The sequence below is a fragment of the Mytilus californianus genome, unplaced genomic scaffold, assembly GCF_021869535.1.
Source record: "Mytilus californianus isolate M0D057914Y unplaced genomic scaffold, xbMytCali1.0.p SCAF_1, whole genome shotgun sequence".
Classification (NCBI taxonomy): Eukaryota; Metazoa; Mollusca; class Bivalvia; order Mytilida; family Mytilidae; genus Mytilus; species Mytilus californianus.
This window is the reverse complement of record NW_026262581.1, coordinates 7,707,214-7,730,004: the sequence shown is the minus strand read 5'-3', so window position 1 is coordinate 7,730,004 and position 22,791 is coordinate 7,707,214. Positions and strand designations below refer to the sequence as shown.

Genomic DNA, 22,791 nt, shown 5'->3' with positions numbered 1-22,791 from the left:
GTATTGTATGCCCTTAGAGCTTTCAGTAACTGTGAATATTCTTCGATTGGTACTTTGTTTTTTTTATCTTTTATAATGTTCTTCACGTAGATCTGATGAGTCAAATTTTGTGTTCTTTAATGCTTTGCTGTTACACTATTTTCAGTTTGGAGGTGGATTCACAACCATGTTTAACCCTGCCACCTTCCTTTGGCTGTCCCAAGTCAGCATCTGTAATTCAGTGGTTATTGTTGGTTGGTATCTGCTATATTATATTTTTTGTCAATTTTTTTTTAGCATATATTAGGCTGCTGGGTTTCTCTTTGTATTTGTTTCACGCTTTGTTATGCCTTGCCTTTCATAGCTTATTTTACCATATGGGTTTTACTTGTTGTTGAAGGCTTTGTAGTAACCCATGGTTATGGACTTTTGTAAAAAATAAAATTGGTGAGAAAGAAAACTTAGAAATGTTAACAAATGAAATTTTGTTTCCCTCTTGGGATATCTGAGTACCATTTATGAATCTTTGAAGTCTGCATAGGATGTAGGAGTTGTGGAGCAGGTGGAGGAAGAATATTTGTTTCATAGCCCATTCATGGCTTTTATTTGAAAGATCTGAGAAGTGCTATGATATAAACTTGTCTGTTTAAAATTTTGTTTACCCCTATGGGATATCATTTTGTAATAGAAACATCAGTTTTCATAAATATAATTATCTAACACTTTGATGCTCGATAAAAATTGCAGTTGCAGCCAGAACTGTTACTTTAACGAGAAAAATAATTAGTTTAGAAAAACATATGCAAGGAAAATTTAAATTTTTTTTAGTGGAATTTAGCAGTCAAGCTTAATGTTACTGGTAATAATAATAATAGTAATAGATCTACTATTCTTTGAACAGTCAATTCTTATTGTGAAATAGCTCTGTCAAAATGAGTGAGCCTTTATGAATGCTTTGGAGTCTGTTTAGCATATGTTGTAGCATTTTTCACATGTCTTAGAGTAAATGATAATTGTTTAGACATTCTACACTGGTCTTGCTTTTGCTGTTTCTGTTAATATAAGTAACCATATATCAGTATAAAGCCTGATATTTAAAGTATGTATCTGATATCTGCTTATCTCATAAATATACACATTTGTACATTTTTTTGTTGATTTAATTAAAAGATCAAGTAATAGTTAATAAAATGTTGTTCTTTGCAAGGTTTTGAAGATTGACAAACATTTTAGATAAACAAAAAGGCCAAGGTTAAAAAGCTATTAGTTTGGGTGTTCACTCTTTGCTAGAGTTTGTTAAGAAAACATTCTGATGTCTTATTTATAATGCTCTTCTGGACAGAATTATACTTTCACAAGACTTGTATAACCTGGCAGCTGATTTATAATTGACATGTGTCATAAGACCTGAAATTGAAAATTGTCATGGGGTTTCTCATTTCTAGAGTTTAGTTTGTTGTGTCTGTTGTTTTTCGCCTGGCCCAAATGTTCAGCTTGAATGGTATGTTATGACTTGTTTTTATCTCACCTGACCCAAATTTTCAGTTTGATTTTTCTCATCATTCGGCACTCATTGTGACTGTCTAGTATCTGGCAAAGTCTTTTTTAAATATTCTCCTTTGAAACCACTAGGCCAGTTGAATACCAGATTGTCCACATTTATCCTGATGGTTTCTAAGTTTAAAAATTATATCTGATATTAAAAATTATATCTGATATTCCTGCTGATCAAACATAGGAGTAAAATAAATGAAAAGTTAGACTAAAAATCATGAAAAATCATGAAAATATATGCCAATCTCGTAATCATACAATGTGATAGATTGATGATCCCCAAAGATAATTTTGGATGACCCAGAACTTTTTGAAACATGACTGTTGCAGTTTCTTCACATGCTGTGCTTATTTTTCAGCTTTTGTGGATTTTAGATAGCCCATATAATTTGCTGGTCTTATTTGTGAATTTTTTCAGATAATCACATTCCTTTTCAACATAAGTGTAGTAAAACCATTCAATTTTTCATGATTTTTATTTGTTTATAGATATATATGTATATATTTAAAATTGAAAAAATATGCTGAATGTGTTGTGTTAACTGGGTATATTGTCCATTCAATTTGTCATTCAGATATATTCTGTTAGGGGTAATTGTTTTTATATGTATTTAGTTAGTATGCTACAGGATAAACAGTAGCCTTATTATTGTTTAGAAATAAAATTGTCATCATATTCTAATTAAAATAAGGTTGAAGATCTGAATGATAGATATCTGTTATCACTTAAGTCAGCCTCAAGCTAATGATACATTCTCGGTGGGTGTCAATCATTTTGAAGGGAAATTCAAAGTGATGCAAGTAATTTGGTTCTTTGCAAGTCAACATCAAAATGTATTCTAGTTTTTAGCTCACCTGGCTCAAAGGGCCAAGTGATCTATTCTCATCACTTCTGTCATCCTTAGTTAACTATTACAAAAATCTTCTGCTCTTAAGCTCCTAAGCCAATTGAATCAAACTTGGACACAATCATCATTGAATATCTAGTTTAAGGAATGACTCCAATACATTCTCAGTGGGTGTCAATCATTTTGAAGGAAAATTCAAAGTGATGCAAGTAATTTGGTTCTTTTTGAGTCAACATCAAAATGTATTCTAGTTTTTAGCTCACCTGGCTCAAAGGGCCAAGTGATCTATTCTCATCACTCCCGTCATCCTCAGTTAAATATTACAAAAATCTTCTGCTCTTAAGCTCCTAAGCCAATTGAATCAAACTTGGACACAATCATCATTGAATATCTAGTTTAAAGAATGACTCCAATCTTGATTGACCTAAGGATTGTTAGTTTTCCTGCTGAAAGTCATGGTTCTCTTCGGGTACTCCAGCTTCTTCCACCAAATAGCACAATAGTGCTGAAAGTGGTGTTAAACACCAATCAATCAATCAGGCCAGACTAATTAGAAATTTTGAGATTCTTTGACATTTTTCTCTTCAATATACTCAAGATTTACACATCAAAATTTATCCTTTACTAAATTCACCTAATCACGAGGTGTTTCTTATATTTGAATTATGGAAAAAAATCTGAAAAAAGGAATCCAATCCAATTTTTCTTCCAGCTATGGCATACAGGTAAAATTTCACATTTTTTTTACTTTTTTGTGTGAATTTCATACATAGCACAACTGCTGCCTGTGTACTTTCATCAAAGTTGTTCATTTTTTTGGATGCTGGAAATTGAAACAGCTGTTATCCTATAACAGCCTTCTTATCTTTATTTCAAAAGGAAACAAATTATTTGTGTGAAACAGAATTTAATGAAGTGTACATTTGTAATGTTTTATAGAATTGTTTCATGAATAATGATATTTTATCTGCAGATAAAGAGACTTTTTAGTCTGTAATAGCCCATAAAGGTTGCCATGAATATTTTATTTAAATTGTTACCCTCATGAAATTTTATTGACTTACGTAAAACATATTTTGTATGCATGAGTTTTGATTAAATGTTTGGATAGATTTTAAGTGACAAGAAGATAGCAAATAAGTATAGGATAAGGACAGAGAAAATTACAGGTGTTATAGTATGGATGTTACTATTGAAAGGTAGGGTATAAGATACAAACATCATTTTTTTTGTTAAACTATCAATATCTGATGAATAGCACTATACACGAGGCTTTTTTCTTTGGCTTTAATGATTTTGCATATATTTTGTTATATTTGCTTTTATTCAAATTTGAAAGATTTATGCCATTATTGGGGGTTAAAACTTCATTGACGATAAATAATAGAACATATATTTTATAAAATTGCTGACTGTCTTTTGTAAACAACACCAAATTATTAAGTTCTTTGATGAAAAAATCTAGTATCCATATTTTATAAAATTGCTGACTGTCTTTTGTAAACAACTCCCATAGATATTGGGCTGCAATTTATCTTGATTGAATTTTGGTTGCTGAAGGACAACAAATATAACATGCATAATCAAGTTTTAAACAGTTGTAGGCTCTAAAGTGTGAATGCATATATATGCTGAAATAAACTGGGGTGATGCAAGGGCTACATATGTTGCCTTAATGCCAGAATTTGCAAATATATAGAAATTTTGACAGCAATTTGTAAGCATTAAAAGTTGGGAAGAAATGTTTAACTCAAGTGGTAGGAACCACTCCTAGTTTTATTGTGTTGTCATACAGTCATATGTTTTTTATGTAGATGTAGCTTTTATGTGCTAAGGTGGTATTCAGATGCCAACATTCAATTATGCAAAAGTTATATTTAGCAAAATTTTAAGAAATTTTGACATCAGATAGAAGAATTATTACACGTATATTATAGGTGGTGTACCAGTAATAAAACTTATTTTCTATATTTATTGAAATGAGTGAAAAGTAGTTAAAACATTAGCCAGAGGATTTATGGACTTTTGTAGAAGCACTAATGGCTTTTAAAATTCCATTCTCCTATTTGAGTCCAAATTGTTTCAATTGTTTGTGCTCCATAGTCTAGCTGAGAGAAATACAATCATTCATTAAATGGATAACAGGAATTTGCAATATTATTGGACAGTACTACAGACCAAAGCAAACACCTGACTGACCTCCAGGAAAATAGCCGTACAAACAAAGATAGTCATTATCAAACTACACATGGTCCATATACTGTAAACCAACTTATTTTCGCAAGCGATTTATTTTCGCGACTTTCGCGAGTAGAAAAATAACGCAAGGATAAATCGTCGCGAATATGTAAAACTTAAATCATTCCTTATTCAACTAGTTCCTGTAAATTTGAAAATCGTGAAATTAAATCGCCGTGAAAATGGATAGAAAGGGTTCAACGCAAAATAAAGTATCTGCGAAAATTAGTTGGTTTACAGTAGTCTGACTTAGTAGACACAAATGTGGTGAGGTTAAACCAATCCCGTCCCCTCCCTTTTTTGCCCCGAATGTGACCTACCGAATTAGACTTATTGTGGGTTTGTACTAACATGAGCAGCACGATGGGTGCCACATGTGGAGCAGGATCTGCTTACCCTTCCAGAGCACCTGAGGTCACTCCCAGTTTTTGGTGGGGTTTGTGTTGCTCAGTATTTGGTTTTCTATGTTGTATTTTTAGCTCACCGGGGCCCGAAGGGCCCCATGTGAACTTATGCCATCACTTGGCGTCCGTCGTCGTCTGTCGTCGTCGTCGTCTGTTGTCGTCTGTCGTCGTAAACTATTTAAAAAATCTTCTCCTCTAAAACTACTGGGCCAAATACCTTCAAACTTTAACTAAATGTTCCTTAGGGTATCTAGTTTATAAATTGTATCCGAAGTTTTGATCCATCGAAAAACATGGCTGCCATGGCTAAAAATAGAACATAGGGGTCAAATGCAGTTTTTGGCTTATATCTCAAAAACTAAAGCTTTTAGAGCAAATCTGACATGGGGTAAAATTGTTCAATTGGTCAAGATCTATCAGCTCTGAAATTTTCAGACAAATCGAATAACCCATTGTTGGGTTGCTGCCACCGAATTTGTAGTTTTAACAAAATTTTGCAGTTTTTTGTTATCATTTTGAATATTATTATAGATATATATAAACTGTAAGCAGCAATAATGTTCAGCAAAGTAAGATCTACAAAAAAGTTAATATGACAAAAATTGTCAATTGACCCCTTAAGGAGTTATTGCCCTTTAAAGACAATTTTACACAATTTGTTCATCAAGTTTGCTCACATTTAAAAATCTTCTCCTCTGAAATACTGGTGAGCGATTCAGGCTCTTGAGAGCCTTTTGTTGTGTACTGTTAGTCTTTTTCTTTTGTAGCCTTGGCATTGTCAGTTTATTTTTGACTTACAAGTTTGAATGTCCCTTTGGTATCTTTCACCTCTCTTTTAAACCAGTTTTACATGTGTACAGATCTCCCCTTTTTTTCTATCTAGACGTATAACACAGAAGAAAAAAGTACTTTTATTTGAAGTCCAAACTCATTGTATCCTCTTGTTTACCATAAAGAAACTGATCATTTGCGAGCAATTTATTTTACTTGACTTTCGCATGTAGGTAATAGCACCTATCTAAGGTGTAGCAAATATGTCATCCTGGAATCTTCTCTTATATATGAATACAACAACAATGTTAGAAAATTTCAAAATAATGTTGCCTCAAAATCATCTAGAAAGGGCTAAAAGCTGAAAAAAAATTCAACAAAATATCTTGATTTACAATATTTCTTTTACATTCACTACCATAGTTACTCTAAAAATGATATGGACATACATTGTAAAGGGGACTGACTTTAATGACAATCTTCATACTTTTAATTTAGCAAGGATTGTGATATATTCTTTAAATCAAATTTATTTCCATACTTCCTGATCAAAACAACCACAGAAATTTAGTTCAAACAAAAAAACAGAAGCTTTATTTTGTACATAATTATGTAAATTATCACATTTACCTTTATTTCCATTCCTAGTCAATGATAAAATTACAGTTAAAAGCAATGATTTCACTCAGAAAATTGTTGGTTATCAAATTTCTTTTCATCCAATTTCTGTAACTGAAGTAGAAAAAAACTTTATTTGTATTTTACAATTAAGTGAAACCTATGACTTAAATACACTGCAATGATAGATGTTCTTTAGTTTAGAACTATTGGTCTATACATGAACATCAAAGCTAATTCATCGGCTACAGTCTATTACACCAGAATAAACAATTATATACTTCTGTGACAAGTGACTTTAGAGGTGAAAGGTTTTACATTAAAACGTACACGACCTTTTATCATTTTCGCACTTAGGTGTAGTATTTTTATATTGTTGTACGGATATGTAGCTTTTGAGTATCTTATAGTATATCTCATCTTGTGGATTAAATCCGCAGTTTAACTCTTGAGTACTTGGATTGGAAGTTATCTAAACACGAGGTAAACACTTGATAAATTATTTCTTATTTGATTGAAATAGCTTTGATAAATTTTGTGTTGCAGTTTTGTCAAAATCTTACATTTTGTATTTTCAATAGCATTTATGTAAGATATTCAATACTTGTCTACGACTTAACTTAATATTTCATAGTAGAACAAAATTTCTTTTCTTTTTCTCATTCTTAAGAAAAATAAAACACGAAGGAAATTTCCTGAATTCTCGAAAGTAGACAGATCCAAGAAAACCCAAAAGAAATTTTATGGTCGACCTTAATTGACTAAGATACCCAGTTTTCCTACCAGAGGTTGTGGTACTCTCTATGCACTGCTGCTTCATCCATCAATAAATATTGGCCTCCACAATATAGCCAAGAAGCTGAAAGTGGCATGAAAACACCAACAATCATAATTAGCACTTGCATGTTTAATTTTCTTTATTTACTTAAAAAAAACTAACATCTACCCCATGTCTTGTTCTTGATTCAGAGGCCAACATTGATTTTTGTAAAGAATTTGTTTAGTCAAAAGTGATGTCCTGTTCTAGTCATATAACAATTTGATGACGCACAATAAAACTTATTGTAAATTTTTGTAATTAAGTATCCATATGATTTAAGTTCATCACTACATGTATCTGACATTCTCATCTAAATTAATATCACTGTTTTTTTTACAATACTTTATGCTGGACCATGTAAATTTGTTGGGTTTTAAATTAGTTTTTTTCTGAAGTGCACCTGCACAGATGTGAATAGAAAATTATGGTCTAATTTTGGTGCTATAAACATTGCCTATGTAATCATGAAAGTGACACTTAGGTAAATGATGAGCTTACTTTACAGGTACGTCCAGGTACAAAATTTAGTATGTTATTTGTCATGCTCTCAGTCTACCCTGTTATTAGCATTTTTTATGGACACAGCTTCAACAGTATTTTTCCCATAGTAGTAGAACTAGTATCAACATATTACCAGACACAAGATTTAGATTTATACTAGTGAAATTGAAATGAAATGATCTTCAAATTGGTTTTAAAAAGAAAATAATTGAATACACAGATTCACGTTTAAGATTTATTGATATAGTGGATATTTTGTCAAAAGGAGAAACTTACTTTGATGTCTTAACAATACACAAACTAGCCAGAAGGTGAGGAGCAATTATTTTCATTAAATTGTGTATTTAAAAAAAGTGGTTAGATTCAGAAGTAATCAATTTAGTTTTGAAAGGTACTATTGAAATCTATCATATCTGATTACGTTAAATTTGAGATTTGATTATAATGAATTAATTATATTTTTTAGAACTATTAATTAAAATGAAAAGAAGGACTTAGTAGGAATGACGAATTAAAATCTGTTGCATCATTATTCTTCAAAGAAATTCCTTTATTTTTATCCATTTCAAAGTGAAAAAAAAATCAGTTTATGGTTTGAGTAAACTTGAACTTTAAACTGAGATAGGATGAATTAGCACTTTCTGTTGATGTAATATAAGGTGTCTTAAGTACTGATATTATGGGAGTATATTTAGTTTAAAGATAAATGAAGTGAAAAGACAATTGGAAGTATTTTAAAGTATAGGGGATCAAAGCTTAAGTCTATAGAGTACTCTGAATTCCCATCAACTTTCATGATTTTGAAATTCTTACATCTTTTTTTCCAGCCTCCCAGTGGTTTCAGTTATCATATTCATTGTGCTTTATACACCCACATCTCAGTTGAAATTATGCAAACAGTTTTCAGTTAGCCCTAATTGATTTAGATGCTCTAAAATGTTTCATGTATGTGACTTTCATAAATTTTGTTCTCAGGCATACATGATTATTGAATGTTATTTCAGAAACATAATGTCCTGTCTACATACATTTATAAAAACCTGTAATGTCACTGTCAAAGTTTTCTATCAAAAACTTGGTCAAAGAAAATTTTGAGCAAGAAAACTTAAGTCATCAAAATATAGGTCAAAGAAAAGGCAGGGGTTTATTTTTTAACAAAGAGAAAAATGGCTGCAATAAACTTTTTGTAGAATGACTGAATTGTACTTTCAATGTGTAGTCTGTGTATTGCCATTTTGAGAATGTGAATGTTAAATAGTACAACAGTGACAAGAGAGTGGACAAGAAACTGGTTGCTACTCTCCTTTAAAAATTTCACAGTGAGGACACCTTCAAATTTAGGAATTATTTTAGAATAGTCAAACGATAGTCATTCGGCGTCTTTGTAAAGTGAAACAACTGATTGATACAGATTTACTGCAAATTCATCTATCATACCATTTTTCTGCAGTATTTTACTTTTACACTGCTTCTTTTCCTACCAATTTAGCTAGGTGGTAAACAAAAATTGCATCATTCTTAAACTACACTATCATTGGCTACTTCCAGTCAAAGTCCATCCAAGTTTCAAGAAAAAAGAGGATGAGATTCTATACCATCAAAGTACATCAAAGTTTTTTATCAAAGTTTTTTTTTCGACAGTTGTCACAATAAAAAATCCTTAAAAAACTTTGACCAAGTTTTCTAGGTCAAAGAAAAACTTTGATAGTGACAACGGGCCTTAAGTTTAGTTTGAATTATTTAAAATTGTTTTGATTCTATCTGAGCTTTGTTCTCTTTTTACTTTAGGAAATCAAACATTATTTCGACTCTAAGAGTACATCAAAGTTTTTTATCGAAGTTTTTAGAGTTGTATTATTTCGACTCTAAGAGTACATCAAAGTTTTTAAAAAATGCGGCGAGGTTAAACATGTTTTGTGTTTTGTGAGATATCTGAATTTTATCAGGAGAGATAGCAATTACATTGATTACCTCAGTGATAATTAGCAAAACCATTCAGAATTTTGGGTCCTCAATGCTCTTCAACTTTATTGTTCTTTATTTGGCCTTTTAACTTCCGAGCATCACTGAGATGAAACACCTACAAAATTATAAGCCTGGAATCTTTGATGAATTTATTGACTAAGTCTATTTGCAGTAAGGTCAGTAAGGAAAAGCGAATTATAGTACATTTGTAATACTATTTGATACTATGTGCTAGGATACTACATCAGTTTATTGAGATTTCTGAATGATACTATTCTAATCGGTCGACTGTTGTTGTAATTGAGCCTGGGGCAATCAGTGAAATTATGCTGCTGTTACTAATGCTATATTCAGTTTATATTTCTGACAAACTACATCATTTTATCTTGTCCCATAATTAATACAAGCCATAGAATCTTCCCATTTCAAGTACCCTTAATTAACAACAGGTGCTCTATGCAGTTTTACATGAAAAAGCTTACTTAATTATATTATGGATAACAAAAATATATTTGTAAATTAATAATATTTGGTTTTGACATTTTGACACAATGTAAACTAATGAAGAAGTATTAGCTCTCATCTATGTTTACATATGTATTGTCTGGGAAAGGATGGAAAGAGAATTAATATTTATTTAGTCAAATTTATCGATCATAAAAAATCATTTTCCTCATATTATAATGTTCTATACAGTCAAGTTCTATCATTTATTGTTATTGGAGAAGAATTTAATCAGTAAATCAAAATGACCAGGGTTAACATTTTGACATTACTGCATGACTGCTCTATGGATTGTAATGAAATTTGACCAGAATATCTTTGTAAGACTATTTGATGTTTCCCTTGTGGGAATGTGTTTATGTCAGGGGAGATAATTAGAAGGTAGGAACCAGACTTTTGGTCAATAGTCCATTCATGCTGATAATTCTTTCTTTGTAAATTTACAGTAATTATTGATTTTTAAGGAAAGAATCACAAACACTATTGTTAGGTTGTTGTATCATCAACGGAAAAAAATCCAAATTTCAATTTAGCAAGGACTCCAACCATTATGAAAAGAGCTTAAAGAAGGAGGTACAATTTGGGGCTAAATTGGCCATAAAATCAATTGTATTTCAATTTTGGCTTGCAGCACACCCTTTTTCATGGGTTATTGAGTTATAAAATGACAAAAATTCTAAATTATGCAAAAATCTGGACCTATTTACTTATACATGCTTAGAAATAATATGGAGGAGAAAAGATACTCACACAATAAATTATATTTTGTCTTCATTTATTCACTCCAAAATAATTTATACTTAATCTCTGTTAATTTAGCAAAATGTTTTTTAGCCATGTTTTCTGTTAAAAATCTAAAGCTGCCTTAATATGACATTACTTTAATGGCATCATGGCCAATATTGTACTATCAAAGCTTGGTTTATAATCGCATTTTCTGAAAGCCTTTCTTCTGAAGCAACAATGATTTGATGCAATTTTTATTTTCTGTGAATTTACAGGGCCTATTTATTATAGGCCTCAAAATGAACCCTCTTCTTTTCCTCCCCTTTTTATGCTGCCAAAATTTTTTTTTGGAGCATACAGTAATCACTTTGTCCATCTGTCCATGTTTGTCCCTCCATGTATCCGAAACAAATGGTTTCAAAATTATAACTTGAGTATCCCTTGCTTGATTGGAATGAAACTTTTACAGATGGAAGATAAAGGGATGAGAAAGAAGTTTATATGGTTTAGGTCAGAGGTCAAGTTCATTGTTACTAAAAATAGATAAAAACAAAAGAAAAAATTGGTTCTGGAATCTGGACCCTAACCTAGGTTTCGATTGCTTTATTGGAATGAAACTTATACAGATGGAAAATATATGGAAGGGGAAGATGCCTTTTGATTTTTGGGTCAAAGCTCAAGGTCACTATCACTAAAATTATTTTTTTTCTATAGAAGTTGGTTTCAAGATGGTATCCTACTATGATTGTAACCCTTTTATACAGGTTATAAATTTGCAATAATGATGCATGTTTATATGCCCCTCCAAGCATACAAGTATCATGTACCCTTGAAAAAAAAATTGTTTTTCTCAATAAATGTGCAGTTTTGGAGTCTATAATTCTCCTTTTTATTTTATTTTTCCAAGCCAACCCAGAATAATTAACCAAGTAATTATAAAATACTGAATTATTATTTCTACAATTTTGTCCAGGGACCAGTGATTGAAGTGTTCTTTGACATCATATATCCTACTTCAGAAACACTTATCAGTGGAATATTTAATTACTGTACTTGTATATGAACATAAATCTTCATGTCGTAAGTTATGCAAGTAACCATCAGTCATTTTGATCTGTTATAGCATATTAGAAGTACTGACACTTTTTTTTTTAAAAAGGGTGAGAAAATTTATGGATACTGTAGCTGTTATGTGATTTTTGGTCTAGTTCACATATATAAAAAAGGAGATGTGGTATGATTACAATGAGACAACTATCAACTATAACAGACCAAAGGACGAGGATGTTAACATCTACAGGTCACATGTATTACTACTTTTCTCAGTTGTTTATTTCAAATTTTGAAGTTTTTTGTCTGCAGTACAAATCTTTTTGACAACATAATTGTTACATAAACAGTATCTTCTGATGTAGGTATAAATTCCTGTATAAAATTCCATATTAAGATCTTCATTAAATTGACCACATAAGGGGTATACAGTTTACACTACACAGTTATTTCTGTAATTACCCAACCTTGGATATACTCAATAGAAGAAGTTGCATAGGAAATACCTAATAATTACAGTACTTCCTAGCACAGGTGTGATAAATGGGTGATTTAAAGTGCATTCAAATTATCTAATATTATAACAAGAGATGCATTCTCCTGCAACATTTGACTTCAATAAATATATTGTTTTATTGAAAGAAGAAGAAGGTAATTAAATTGCACATTTTTGCATATGTAAAAAAAACAGTGAATGTTATAATGATTTTTTGGGTTGGCCAGAGTCCAGTAGATTGCTGATTTCAATTTGAAACAAGATCTGGTTAAATGAAAAATTTTATGATTACAAGTCTAGTACAGCTTAAACCATGCATTCAAGTGCCATCCAATTTTTTCCCACTGTTCTTTTTAACTGTATGTCAAAATTTTACCAAACTTTGTTTGTTAATGCTGCATGGGATGAAGAAGACCTCTATTGTTTTGAGGTCAATAGATCAAAGATCAAGGTCATAGTAGACCAGAGTTTTCATCACAAAAGCAAAAAAAAACCCCAAAAAACAAAAACCTACCAAACACCCCTCATTTTTTTTTCTACAACAAATCAGTATTAATGCATCACATCTTACTTTATAAATTTCAAATTTCAAAACTATGGTAAGAGCTATCCGCACAATTTGACAGATACTGTTGTAAAGTTTGTATGTCAGCTTTTCAACATTTTGTCAGATACTGTTGTAAAGTTTGTATGTCAGCTTTTCAACATTTTGTCAGATACTGTTGTAAAGTTTGGATGTCAGATTTTCAACATTTTGACAGATACTGTTGTAAAGTTTGTATGTCAGCTTGTCAACATTTTGACAGATACTGTTGTAATGTTTGTATGTCAGCTTGTCAACATTTTGACAGATACTGTTGTAAAGTTTGTATGTCAGCTTTTCAACATTTTGTCAGATACTGTTGTAAAGTTTGTATGTCAGATTTTCAACATTTTGACAGATACTGTTGTAAAGTTTGTATGTCAGCTTTTCAACATTTTTGACAGATACTGTTGTAAATTTTGTATGTCAGCTTTTCAACATTTTTGACAGATACTGTTGTAAAGTTTGTATGTCAGCTTTTCAAAATTTTTAACAGATACTGTTGTAAAGTTTGTATGTCAGCTTTTCAACATTTTTGACAGATACTGTTGTAAAGTTTGTATGTCAGCTTTTCAACATTTTGTCAGATACTGTTGTAAAGTTTGGATGTCAGATTTTCAACATTTTGACAGATACTGTTGTAAAGTTTATATGTCAGCTTCTCACAATTTGACAGATACTGTTGTGAAGTTTGTATGTCAGCTTTTCACAATTTGACAGATACTGTTGTAAAGTTTGTATGTCAGCTTTTCAACATTTTTGACAGATACTGTTGTAAAGTTTGTGTGTCAGCTTTTTGACAATTTGACAGATAATGTTGTAAAGTTTGTATGTCAGCTTTTTAACATTTTGACAGATACTGTTGTAAAGTTTGTATGTCAGGCTTTCAACATTTTGTCAGATACTGTTGTAAAGTTTGTATGTCAGCTTTTTAACATTTTGACAGATACTGTTGTAAAGTTTGTATGTCAGCTTGTCAACATTTTGACAGATACTGTTGTAAAGTTTGTATGTCAGCTTGTCAACATTTTGACAGATACTGTTGTAAAGTTTGTATGTCAGCTTTTCAACATTTTTGACAGGTACTGTTGTAAAATTTGTATGTCAGCTTTTCAACATTTTGTCAGATACTGTTGTAAAGTTTGTATGTCAGATTTTCACAATTTTGACAGATACTGTTGTAAAGTTTGTATGTCAGCTTTTCAACATTTTTGACAGATACTGTTGTAAAGTTTGTATGTCAGCTTTTCAACATTTTTGACAGATACTGTTGTAAAGTTTGTATGTCAGCTTTTCAACATTTTGTCAGATACTGTTGAAAAGTTTGGATGTCAGATTTTCAACATTTGGACAGATACTGTTGTAAAGTTTGTATGTCAGCTTTTCAACATTTTTGTCAGATACTGTTGTAAAGTTTGTATGTCAGCTTTTCACAATTTGACATATACTGTTGTAAAGTTTGTATGTCAGCTTTTCAACATTTTTGACAGATACTGTTGTAAATTTTGTATGTCAGCTTCTCACAATTTGACAGATACTGTTGTAAAGTTTGTATGTCAGCTTTTCACAATTTGACAGATACTGTTGTAAAGTTTGTATGTCAGCTTTTCACAATTTGACAGATACTGTTGTAAAGTTTGTATGTCAGCTTTTCAACATTTTTGACAGATACTGTTGTAAATTTTGTATGTCAGCTTCTCACAATTTGGCAGATACTGTTGTAAAGTTTGTATGTCAGCTTTTCACAATTTGACAGATACTGTTGTAAAGTTTGCATGTCAGCTTTTTAACATTTTTGACAGATACTGTTGTAAAGTTTGTGTGTCAGCTTTTTAACTGTTTGACAGATAATGTTGTAAAGTTTGTATGTCACCTTTTTAACATTTTGACAGATACTGTTTTAAAGTTTGTATGTCAGCTTTTCAACATTTTGTCAGATACTGTTGTAAAGTTTGTATGTCAGCTTTTCAACATTTTGACAGATCTTTTGTAAAGTTTGTATGTCAGCTTTTTAACATTTTGACAGATACTGTTGTAAAGTTTGTATGTCAGCTTTTTAACATTTTGACAGATCTTTTGTAAAGTTTGGATGTCAGCTTTTTAACATTTTGACAGATACTGTTGTAAAGTTTGTATGTCAGCTTTTTAACATTTTGACAGATCTTTTGTAAAGCTTGTATGTCAGCTTCTCACATTTTATATGTTAGGGAAAATATGCAAATCATTAAACCCATTCTTGCTTTGCAATTTTATATCTGTAATTTATCAATATTTATTCGAAAATGATATTTTCTGTTTGTTTTCATAACAATGTTATAAAAATCATTTTAAAATGAAGACTTATTTACAGAGCGTACTTGCTACCAAATAAGACAACTCTTTCAAAAACAATAACTTTCAAAGGAAGAGTTCTTTGTTTATTTTCAGTACTATCAATTAAACTTTATACAATAAAAACGGTAAATTGATGTAACATCCAGTAACATTTTGTAACATTTTTAGCATGTTGTGTAGCATCTGCACATTGTGTACAAATTGGCATGTGTGACTCTCATGATACATTAATGTCACAATGTGTGCTTCAGAAATTGTCGAATAAAAATTTGCTTCACAGGGGAGATAACTTGATGATTGAGCAGATGTTACAAGATGTTTCCTTGTAAATTGATGTACTGGTACATATCTTCTTTCTCTTTTTCCATATTATTTAACTATTTGATTTGATTTATGGGCATCTTTCACTATTTGGCAGGTAAAAATGCTGTTTTTTTACCTAAAGCTAATTGAATATGAATTTCATGCAGTTTTATAAATTGAATTATACTTTAATGGAGTAAAGATGAATGAGGCCCCTTTATTTTCAACTTAGTTTTAGCTATGAGCTAAGGATTTCATACTTTTATATAAAACTGAAAGAAATCATTTATCTTTATTGAAGTAAATGAAATTCAGCTTTACACAGTGAAATGATATAAATATTCCCTTGATAAATTGCTTCTTTTCCATTAGATTTAAATACAATTCTATAAATTGTCTAATCAATGTTACATATTTCAAGCTGTTCCTCTTTGTTGTTTTTAAAATGTTGCAGCTGAAGGATTTTTTTTATAGAAAATGTATCCAACATTTTTGTGAAGCTGAGTGTCAAGAAATGTTTAAGGCTATGAATGTAAGGATTTTAATAAGGTGTCCTGATAAACAAGCCTTCATCAATGTTCTCTGATTGATTTTTGACAAAGTGTACCTTAGATCAAAAGTAAGTTTAGATTGATTTTTGAACCTTCTAACCCCACCTGGTTTTTTGCTTTTTGTGTAGCCTATAACAAATATCACAAAATGTGAGACATACAGTGCAAATCTGGCCCTAGAAATCCTAAAATTTAAATTCCATTATAACATACATGTATTTGTAAAGAGCTTAATACTTCAAAAGATAGAAGGGCTTAATACTTCAAAAGATGGAAGGCTGGATAGTCCACATTTTATTACAGTTTCCTTTTGGTTTGAACTTTTTGTCTGTCATATATGTCAGTTGTCCTTGGCCTCTTTTTCGTGGTTTAGTGAACTCTTAAAAACTGTATAGCTATTTTTATCTCATAATTTATTCATGAGTTTTAAAAGGACAACTGCTTAAACTGTATAAAGCATGCCCATTAGACAGGGTTAAACTTGACTTTGACCTCATTGCACAGTTCAGTGATCAAATTTGAGTTTTCTTGATTAGATCAGTTTCTCTGATACCATAAGTACTCAGTCAACTATATTTAGTATATAAAATGATTGTATTTGGTGGTCATTGGTCAATGTTAATGTTGTTTTTTTTGATAAGCCATCTTTTCAGATACTGTAAGTAATAGGTCAACAACATTTCAATTATAGAATGACGGTAAGAAATGCATGTCTGTCTGACAGGGTTTTTCTGACCTTTACCTCATTTCAATGGTTCATTAGTTAATGTTAAAGATTTTCTAATTAGGTCAGCTTCTAAGATACTGTAAGTAATAGGTCAAAAAGTAATAGATCATGTGGATTTCTGTAAAATTCTTATCCAACACTGACATTGCATTTATAATTTCTAATACCATACAACATTTTTCAGTCATATAACATGCAAGATATCCTCCTTAACAATAGGTATTTTACTATTTTCTACGCAGTTTTAAGTTTTTTTACAACTTGAAAATTCATGTTGGTATGGTACATAACCCTCAACAGATTAAAACAATAGAATTCTATATTCATATATGCTATCTAACTCTCTTAAGTGAAGATGTATTATCACCAGTATTTATGTATTTACTAATCTTTTTTACAATGAAACAGAAAAAGAGTTTGATAAGTAATTATGAGTTCTAAAAAAATTTACATAAATTTTTTTCAAATCCTAAAATATTTTCAGTTGGAAAGTGTTACACAGATCCACACAGAACCAAATAGAAAACAAAAATGTCATTTTAATATGTATGTCCACATTATATAAAAACAACAGCTGATCAGTCTAAAAAGAATCTTTTACCTTCTTTTTTTGCTTTTTGTCGAGCCTGCGACTTTTGTTGCAGAAAGCTCGACATAGGGATAGTGATCCGGCAGCAGCCACGGCAGCGTTAACTAACTACTTTAAAGCTTAATATTTCAGAAGGTAGAAGACCTGGATGCTTCATTCTTTGGATATATTTGCCTTATGTTATGAAGTTTTCATCTATCATATGTCCTTTGTCCGTGACCTCATTTTCATGGTTCAGTGACTACTTGAAAAAAAAGATTTTTTGTTATGTTAATTTCTCTCTTATTATGAGTAATAGGATAACTATATTTGGTATGTGCATACCTTGCACAGTCCTCATGCCTGTCAGACAGCTTTCACTTGACCTAGACCTCATTTCATGGATCAGTGAACAAGGTTAAGTTCTTGTGGTCAAGTCCATAGCTCAGATACAATAAGCAATAGGTCTACTATATTTGGTGTATGGAATGATTGTAAGGTGTACATATCCTACTGGCAGGTGTCATCTCACCTTGACCTCATTTTCATGGTTCAGTGGTTAAAGTTAAGTTTTTGTGTTTTGGTCAATATTTCTAATACTGTATGCAAAAGGTCAGCTATATTTAGTGTATGGAAATGTTTTATGATGTACATGTCAGTCTGGCAGGTTTTATTTGACCTTGACCTCATTTTCAAGGTTCATTGCTCAATGTTAAGTTTTTGAGTTTTGGTCTGTTTTTCTTAAACTATAAGCAATAGGTCAACTATGTTTGGTGTATGGAATGATTGTAATGTTTATAATGAGGGTGACATGTCTTCCTGTGAACAAGCCAACAATCTTGGTGTGTCAGTCTGTTACAAAGTATAGTTCATAATCAAATCACATCAGCATGCTCTTGTCCTGATATGCATGTGATATTTACCACTGGATGTTAAACACCAATTAATTCATCCTTCCATGCAATAATTTGTATACCAAAAGATCCTATTTAAGACATCCCATGCAGAAAAAAGGCGTATTTTAAATCTGTTTAACACATTTGCCCATATTAACCCAGTATCCCTAATTTTCAAGCAGATCTTGTTTGTAAGAATTTGAAGTAGACAACATGTATTTATTGACAAATCCCTAACATAAATGGATAACAAATTAACTTTATAGAATTATTTTTACATTAAGTATATGCAAAGTTCATTACATTTGTCACATGCAAGATGTCAACATAATCACTTTTTTATTGAAAAATCTATAATTTTTGAAAAAGAAATCTTGGAATTGAAAGAAAATTGAACAATTGGTGTGATACTTTATGGAAATTTTCTATTGCTAAGGTTAAATAAAGTGTGAAGACTTAGTTTGATTTTATCTGACAGCCTTTGTTGTTTGACAAATAACATCCAGTCCACTAAATCATCCCTGGTTGATACTTATGATTTATGACTTTACTAAGTGTAGGCTAATATTTCTATAAATAATATTAAATTTGTTTACAGATTCCATCTAGGAATAACAATGTACTTCTGAATCCTGAAAGACATTAAAGATCTGTAATTTGCAGTTTTATTGCTTGGTCATCATATTTTTTTAGTGCATATAAGCATCTGTTCTCAAGGTCATTTTAGAAACCAAGGTTTCACAGTATTCAGACAGGGCTATGTGTTATTCATTTTTTTTATTCATATAATCATAACTTGTTCAGTCTGTCTATGACCATTTGACCATGGAAGTATTATATTGACTAATATAATACTTCCATGATTTGACTAAGTTCTGGAGATGAAAACCTATGTTTCTTTAACCAATATCCTCCAAAACCAAGTTTTCATATTCTGATTGGCTACTGCTGTTCAAAGTTCTGTTAATTAAAGAAAGGCAAAGTCTTTAAAAAATAATGGTTTTTGGATATAGTTCCTGTAAATTATATGCCTTCATATTTTAGAAAATAACTTATAACCATTAAATACAAGTCAAGTTTAATTTTCTGCATCACCAGTTTTATTATTCAGGAGGTATATTTCAGGAAATAATGAAAGTGAGTAATATTGAAGTTTCCAAGCTGATAATTACACAAGATTGTTTTAGTATTAGGAGTTCAATTAGACATCACTTACAATATACGAATAAAGTTGGGAGTTTTCTTCATGGCTGCAATACCATTCAAGAGTTAACACCCTTGATAACTTGAATTCAATTCAATTTTTATGCTTTCTGTATCTGCCTTACTATTAAAGTAGTGTAATTTCCTATTTTATTTCCCATATAAAAGGGAACCCTTATAAAATAATATACAATGTATATAACCTTGCTGAATTCAGGGAATTTTGGACTGTGCCATTGTTAAATACTTTTCTCAGATAACCAGAATTATATTGTGGACCCCTAGATTAAGGTTCCAGTTAATAGTGATATAATAAAATAATGAATTGCTGCATAACTATATCCTACAAAAATTGACCATGTCAATGAACTTTTGTTGTTTTGGTGGTTTACCAAGATGTAGATATAAGGTTTTGGGTTTTCCCTCTCTACTTGTAGTATTTTTACCAGGTCGTATTTTTACCAGTCCCTTTTAAGCCTCTCAATGATCTATAAAAGGTAGAAAAATAGAAAATCAAACATTTATGAAAACTTGATAAATTAAAACAGAAATTTGATATTGTTAGTTGTGACATCATGTCTTCAAATTAAATTTTCTTTTGTAATTCATGATTTGAGATAGTCAACTGCAATAATAATTGCCTGAGTCTTCTGATGAATTCCCTTAACTATTTAAATATTGCAAGGCAATTTTCTATATTTTTTTCTGTAGGCAGATGTAAACAACTGGTTCAGACAATTGAAATTAATTTTCCCATTGTAGAACATTAATGTTCAATCAAGTTTTGTAATTTCTAAATTGTTATGTGCCATTATAGGATGATCTATATTATCTGTTCATATATGATGCAAATTTATGTCATTCGTTTAGTTCTATTATAGCCATTTTGTGCCAGAAAGATAAGTGTACTGAAACGGTTATTAATTTTCATCATGCTAGTAAAGAATATCTTTTCTTTAAGTTAACATGAAATAATGATGAATATACGTTTTTGAAATGTTACGGAACTTTAATAAAAAGTTTAATTCCATTTACCATTTTTAAGGTAAGATTTTTGATTCTTAAAAATTGACTGGCCAATATGAATTATGAAGTGAAGTAGAGATAGAAAAGTTCACACTTGGCTGAGGATGTTTAATTTTTCAGACATGATCCTAATAGCATGGTGGTGTCACAGGGGGAAATCTAGAAAAATAAACATACTAAAGATGCACATCAGAAGCTTACTGATTGCTCACACTGGCCTATGGGACAAGATGAGCTAAAAAGGGTTGCCTTGAAGCCTTGAAACTAATGATTTATTAAACTTGAAATAAAAATATATTTATTTTAGTAAAGTGAAGTCAAAAAAGATTTTTTTTTTCAAAGATTATCTACAGCATTTTTAGATCAAAGAGCTATGTGTTTGAGTGATAAAATTTGATGCTCTCATTTTTCAAATGAGTTTTTTATGGTCATTTAAATTAAGACATTAATTCCAACTGTTACAGTGTGACAATATTATTTCAAAATACAAGGAACAGTTTGATTCTCAATTAAATGTACATTATGTCAGAAATATAATTAGAAATCAATTTTCCCTTTTCCTTTCTGAATTGACTAATGTAATTTTTTATGACAGATTGCATGCTAGATGCAGGTAGAGAATTGACAAAAAAAAAAATTAATAATCATATTCAATTAACTTTTCAGAAAATAATCCACTGAGGATTTGAAAGATTCCAGGTTATTGCCTTTTTAAGGTGTATATTTCCGTTGATGCATTTTTTCGCTTATTGATTTGAGAAAATAATATCTTTGATGTTTTATTTGTGCATGGAAGTTGGAGACAACTAAATGATTGGAGAAAAATAAAAACAGTGGATTATACGATTTTGGAAGTTAATTGCGTTCTGGCTATTGTTCACCTGCTTTCTACTTGACTAAGTCTCTGGCATACTATGGCACCACATGTGAGAAAGCAATTTCCATAATCTCAGCATTCAAAAGTTATAAGTGAGGTATTGATTTTACTAACTCCAAACAAAAAAAGTTACAATAACCCATGTGTTCTTCCCGACTTCGGAATAAATTAAATAACAAACTGTAACTGATGTTGTAAAAAGAGAAGAAAATTAAAATATTTTGTATTTGTGTTACAGAAGATGACTGAAGCAGCGTAGATGTGTGTGTGTGAATGACATCTGAAGTGAAAACACAGCAGCTGATTAGAGATATAAATGGCAGTGTTACTCTGATGTATGGCACAAGTTTTGTGGGACCATGAGCGTTGCACCTTGATGATAGTTTGATTGATCGTGTGTTTACTTTTAGAATATTCAATTGTGATATAATGTTTGGATTATCTTCAGACTGAAGTGGAACTACCAAGATAAAATGGGTAAAGATTTATAAGAATTTAGATTTACAAAAAAAAATATTTATCTACTAAAATGTCAGTGTGGATAGTTTTTCTTGTGAGTTGTCATTCAGGTGAGAAAATTTAATTACAATTTATCACATTTCATTTTTTGTCTGTGTGTGTGAAAGAATATAGTTTTTGTACAATAGTCTTTTTGACAGTTAAGGTATAATGTTGAAAATAATATCGAAAAAAAATTATGGTGACTGATAAAAAATGTGGCCATCAATTTCATCAGTTACATGATACTTTATTAAGGACATATAGTTTTGTACATATGAGTCAGGTGTAACATTTTGCATTGATTCATCATTTTTATGTATAATGATATCGAAAACTTTTAAAGGTCCACGAACTAAAGGTAAATGAATATGATACTTTTAAAGTTAGTCCTTTATAGATAACAATGATTTTTTGTTCTTGTAACTAAACAGCAGATAAAAGACAAATTTAATTACCCATTCATTCTACAAATTCAAAATAGGATATAAAGAAATACACAGTCTGCAGGGCGTAAGGCTCTGTGACCATCATAGGGGCTTCCATTTTTGTTAATCTTTTATTGTTTAAAAGAAAATATAGAAATTGTAGTTGATATTAAAAAACATCACCAATTATTTAGTAAATAGCACATTCTTTCTTCATATGTAGCATTTGCAAATGGATTTTGCATCCTATAAAATGTTCTTTTGTTCTGTACTAAATATTTCATCGTGAGAACATTATGAGTAGAAAGTATTTTTATTGACAT

The 22,791-nt window shown here is 30.7% G+C and overlaps 1 protein-coding gene across 5 annotated transcripts in view; it reads left to right on the top strand.

Annotated features, from left to right (window-relative positions):
- LOC127698726 (tyrosine-protein kinase transmembrane receptor Ror-like) overlaps positions 1-22,791 on the top strand; it is a 144,786-nt gene that overhangs the window by 3,126 nt on the left and 118,869 nt on the right. For 2 of the 5 annotated variants that reach the window (XM_052202392.1, XM_052202356.1), the window contains exons 1-2: positions 3,447-3,580; positions 21,781-22,019. In XM_052202392.1, the coding sequence (XP_052058352.1) occupies positions 22,016-22,019 (4 nt within the window). In that variant the 5' untranslated portion in view covers positions 3,447-3,580; positions 21,781-22,015. Of the gene's footprint in view, positions 1-3,446; positions 3,581-6,697; positions 6,896-7,812; positions 8,045-21,780; positions 22,020-22,791 lie in introns of those variants that run through there. The other 3 variants (XM_052202366.1, XM_052202384.1, XM_052202375.1) reach the window with 3 other exon arrangements.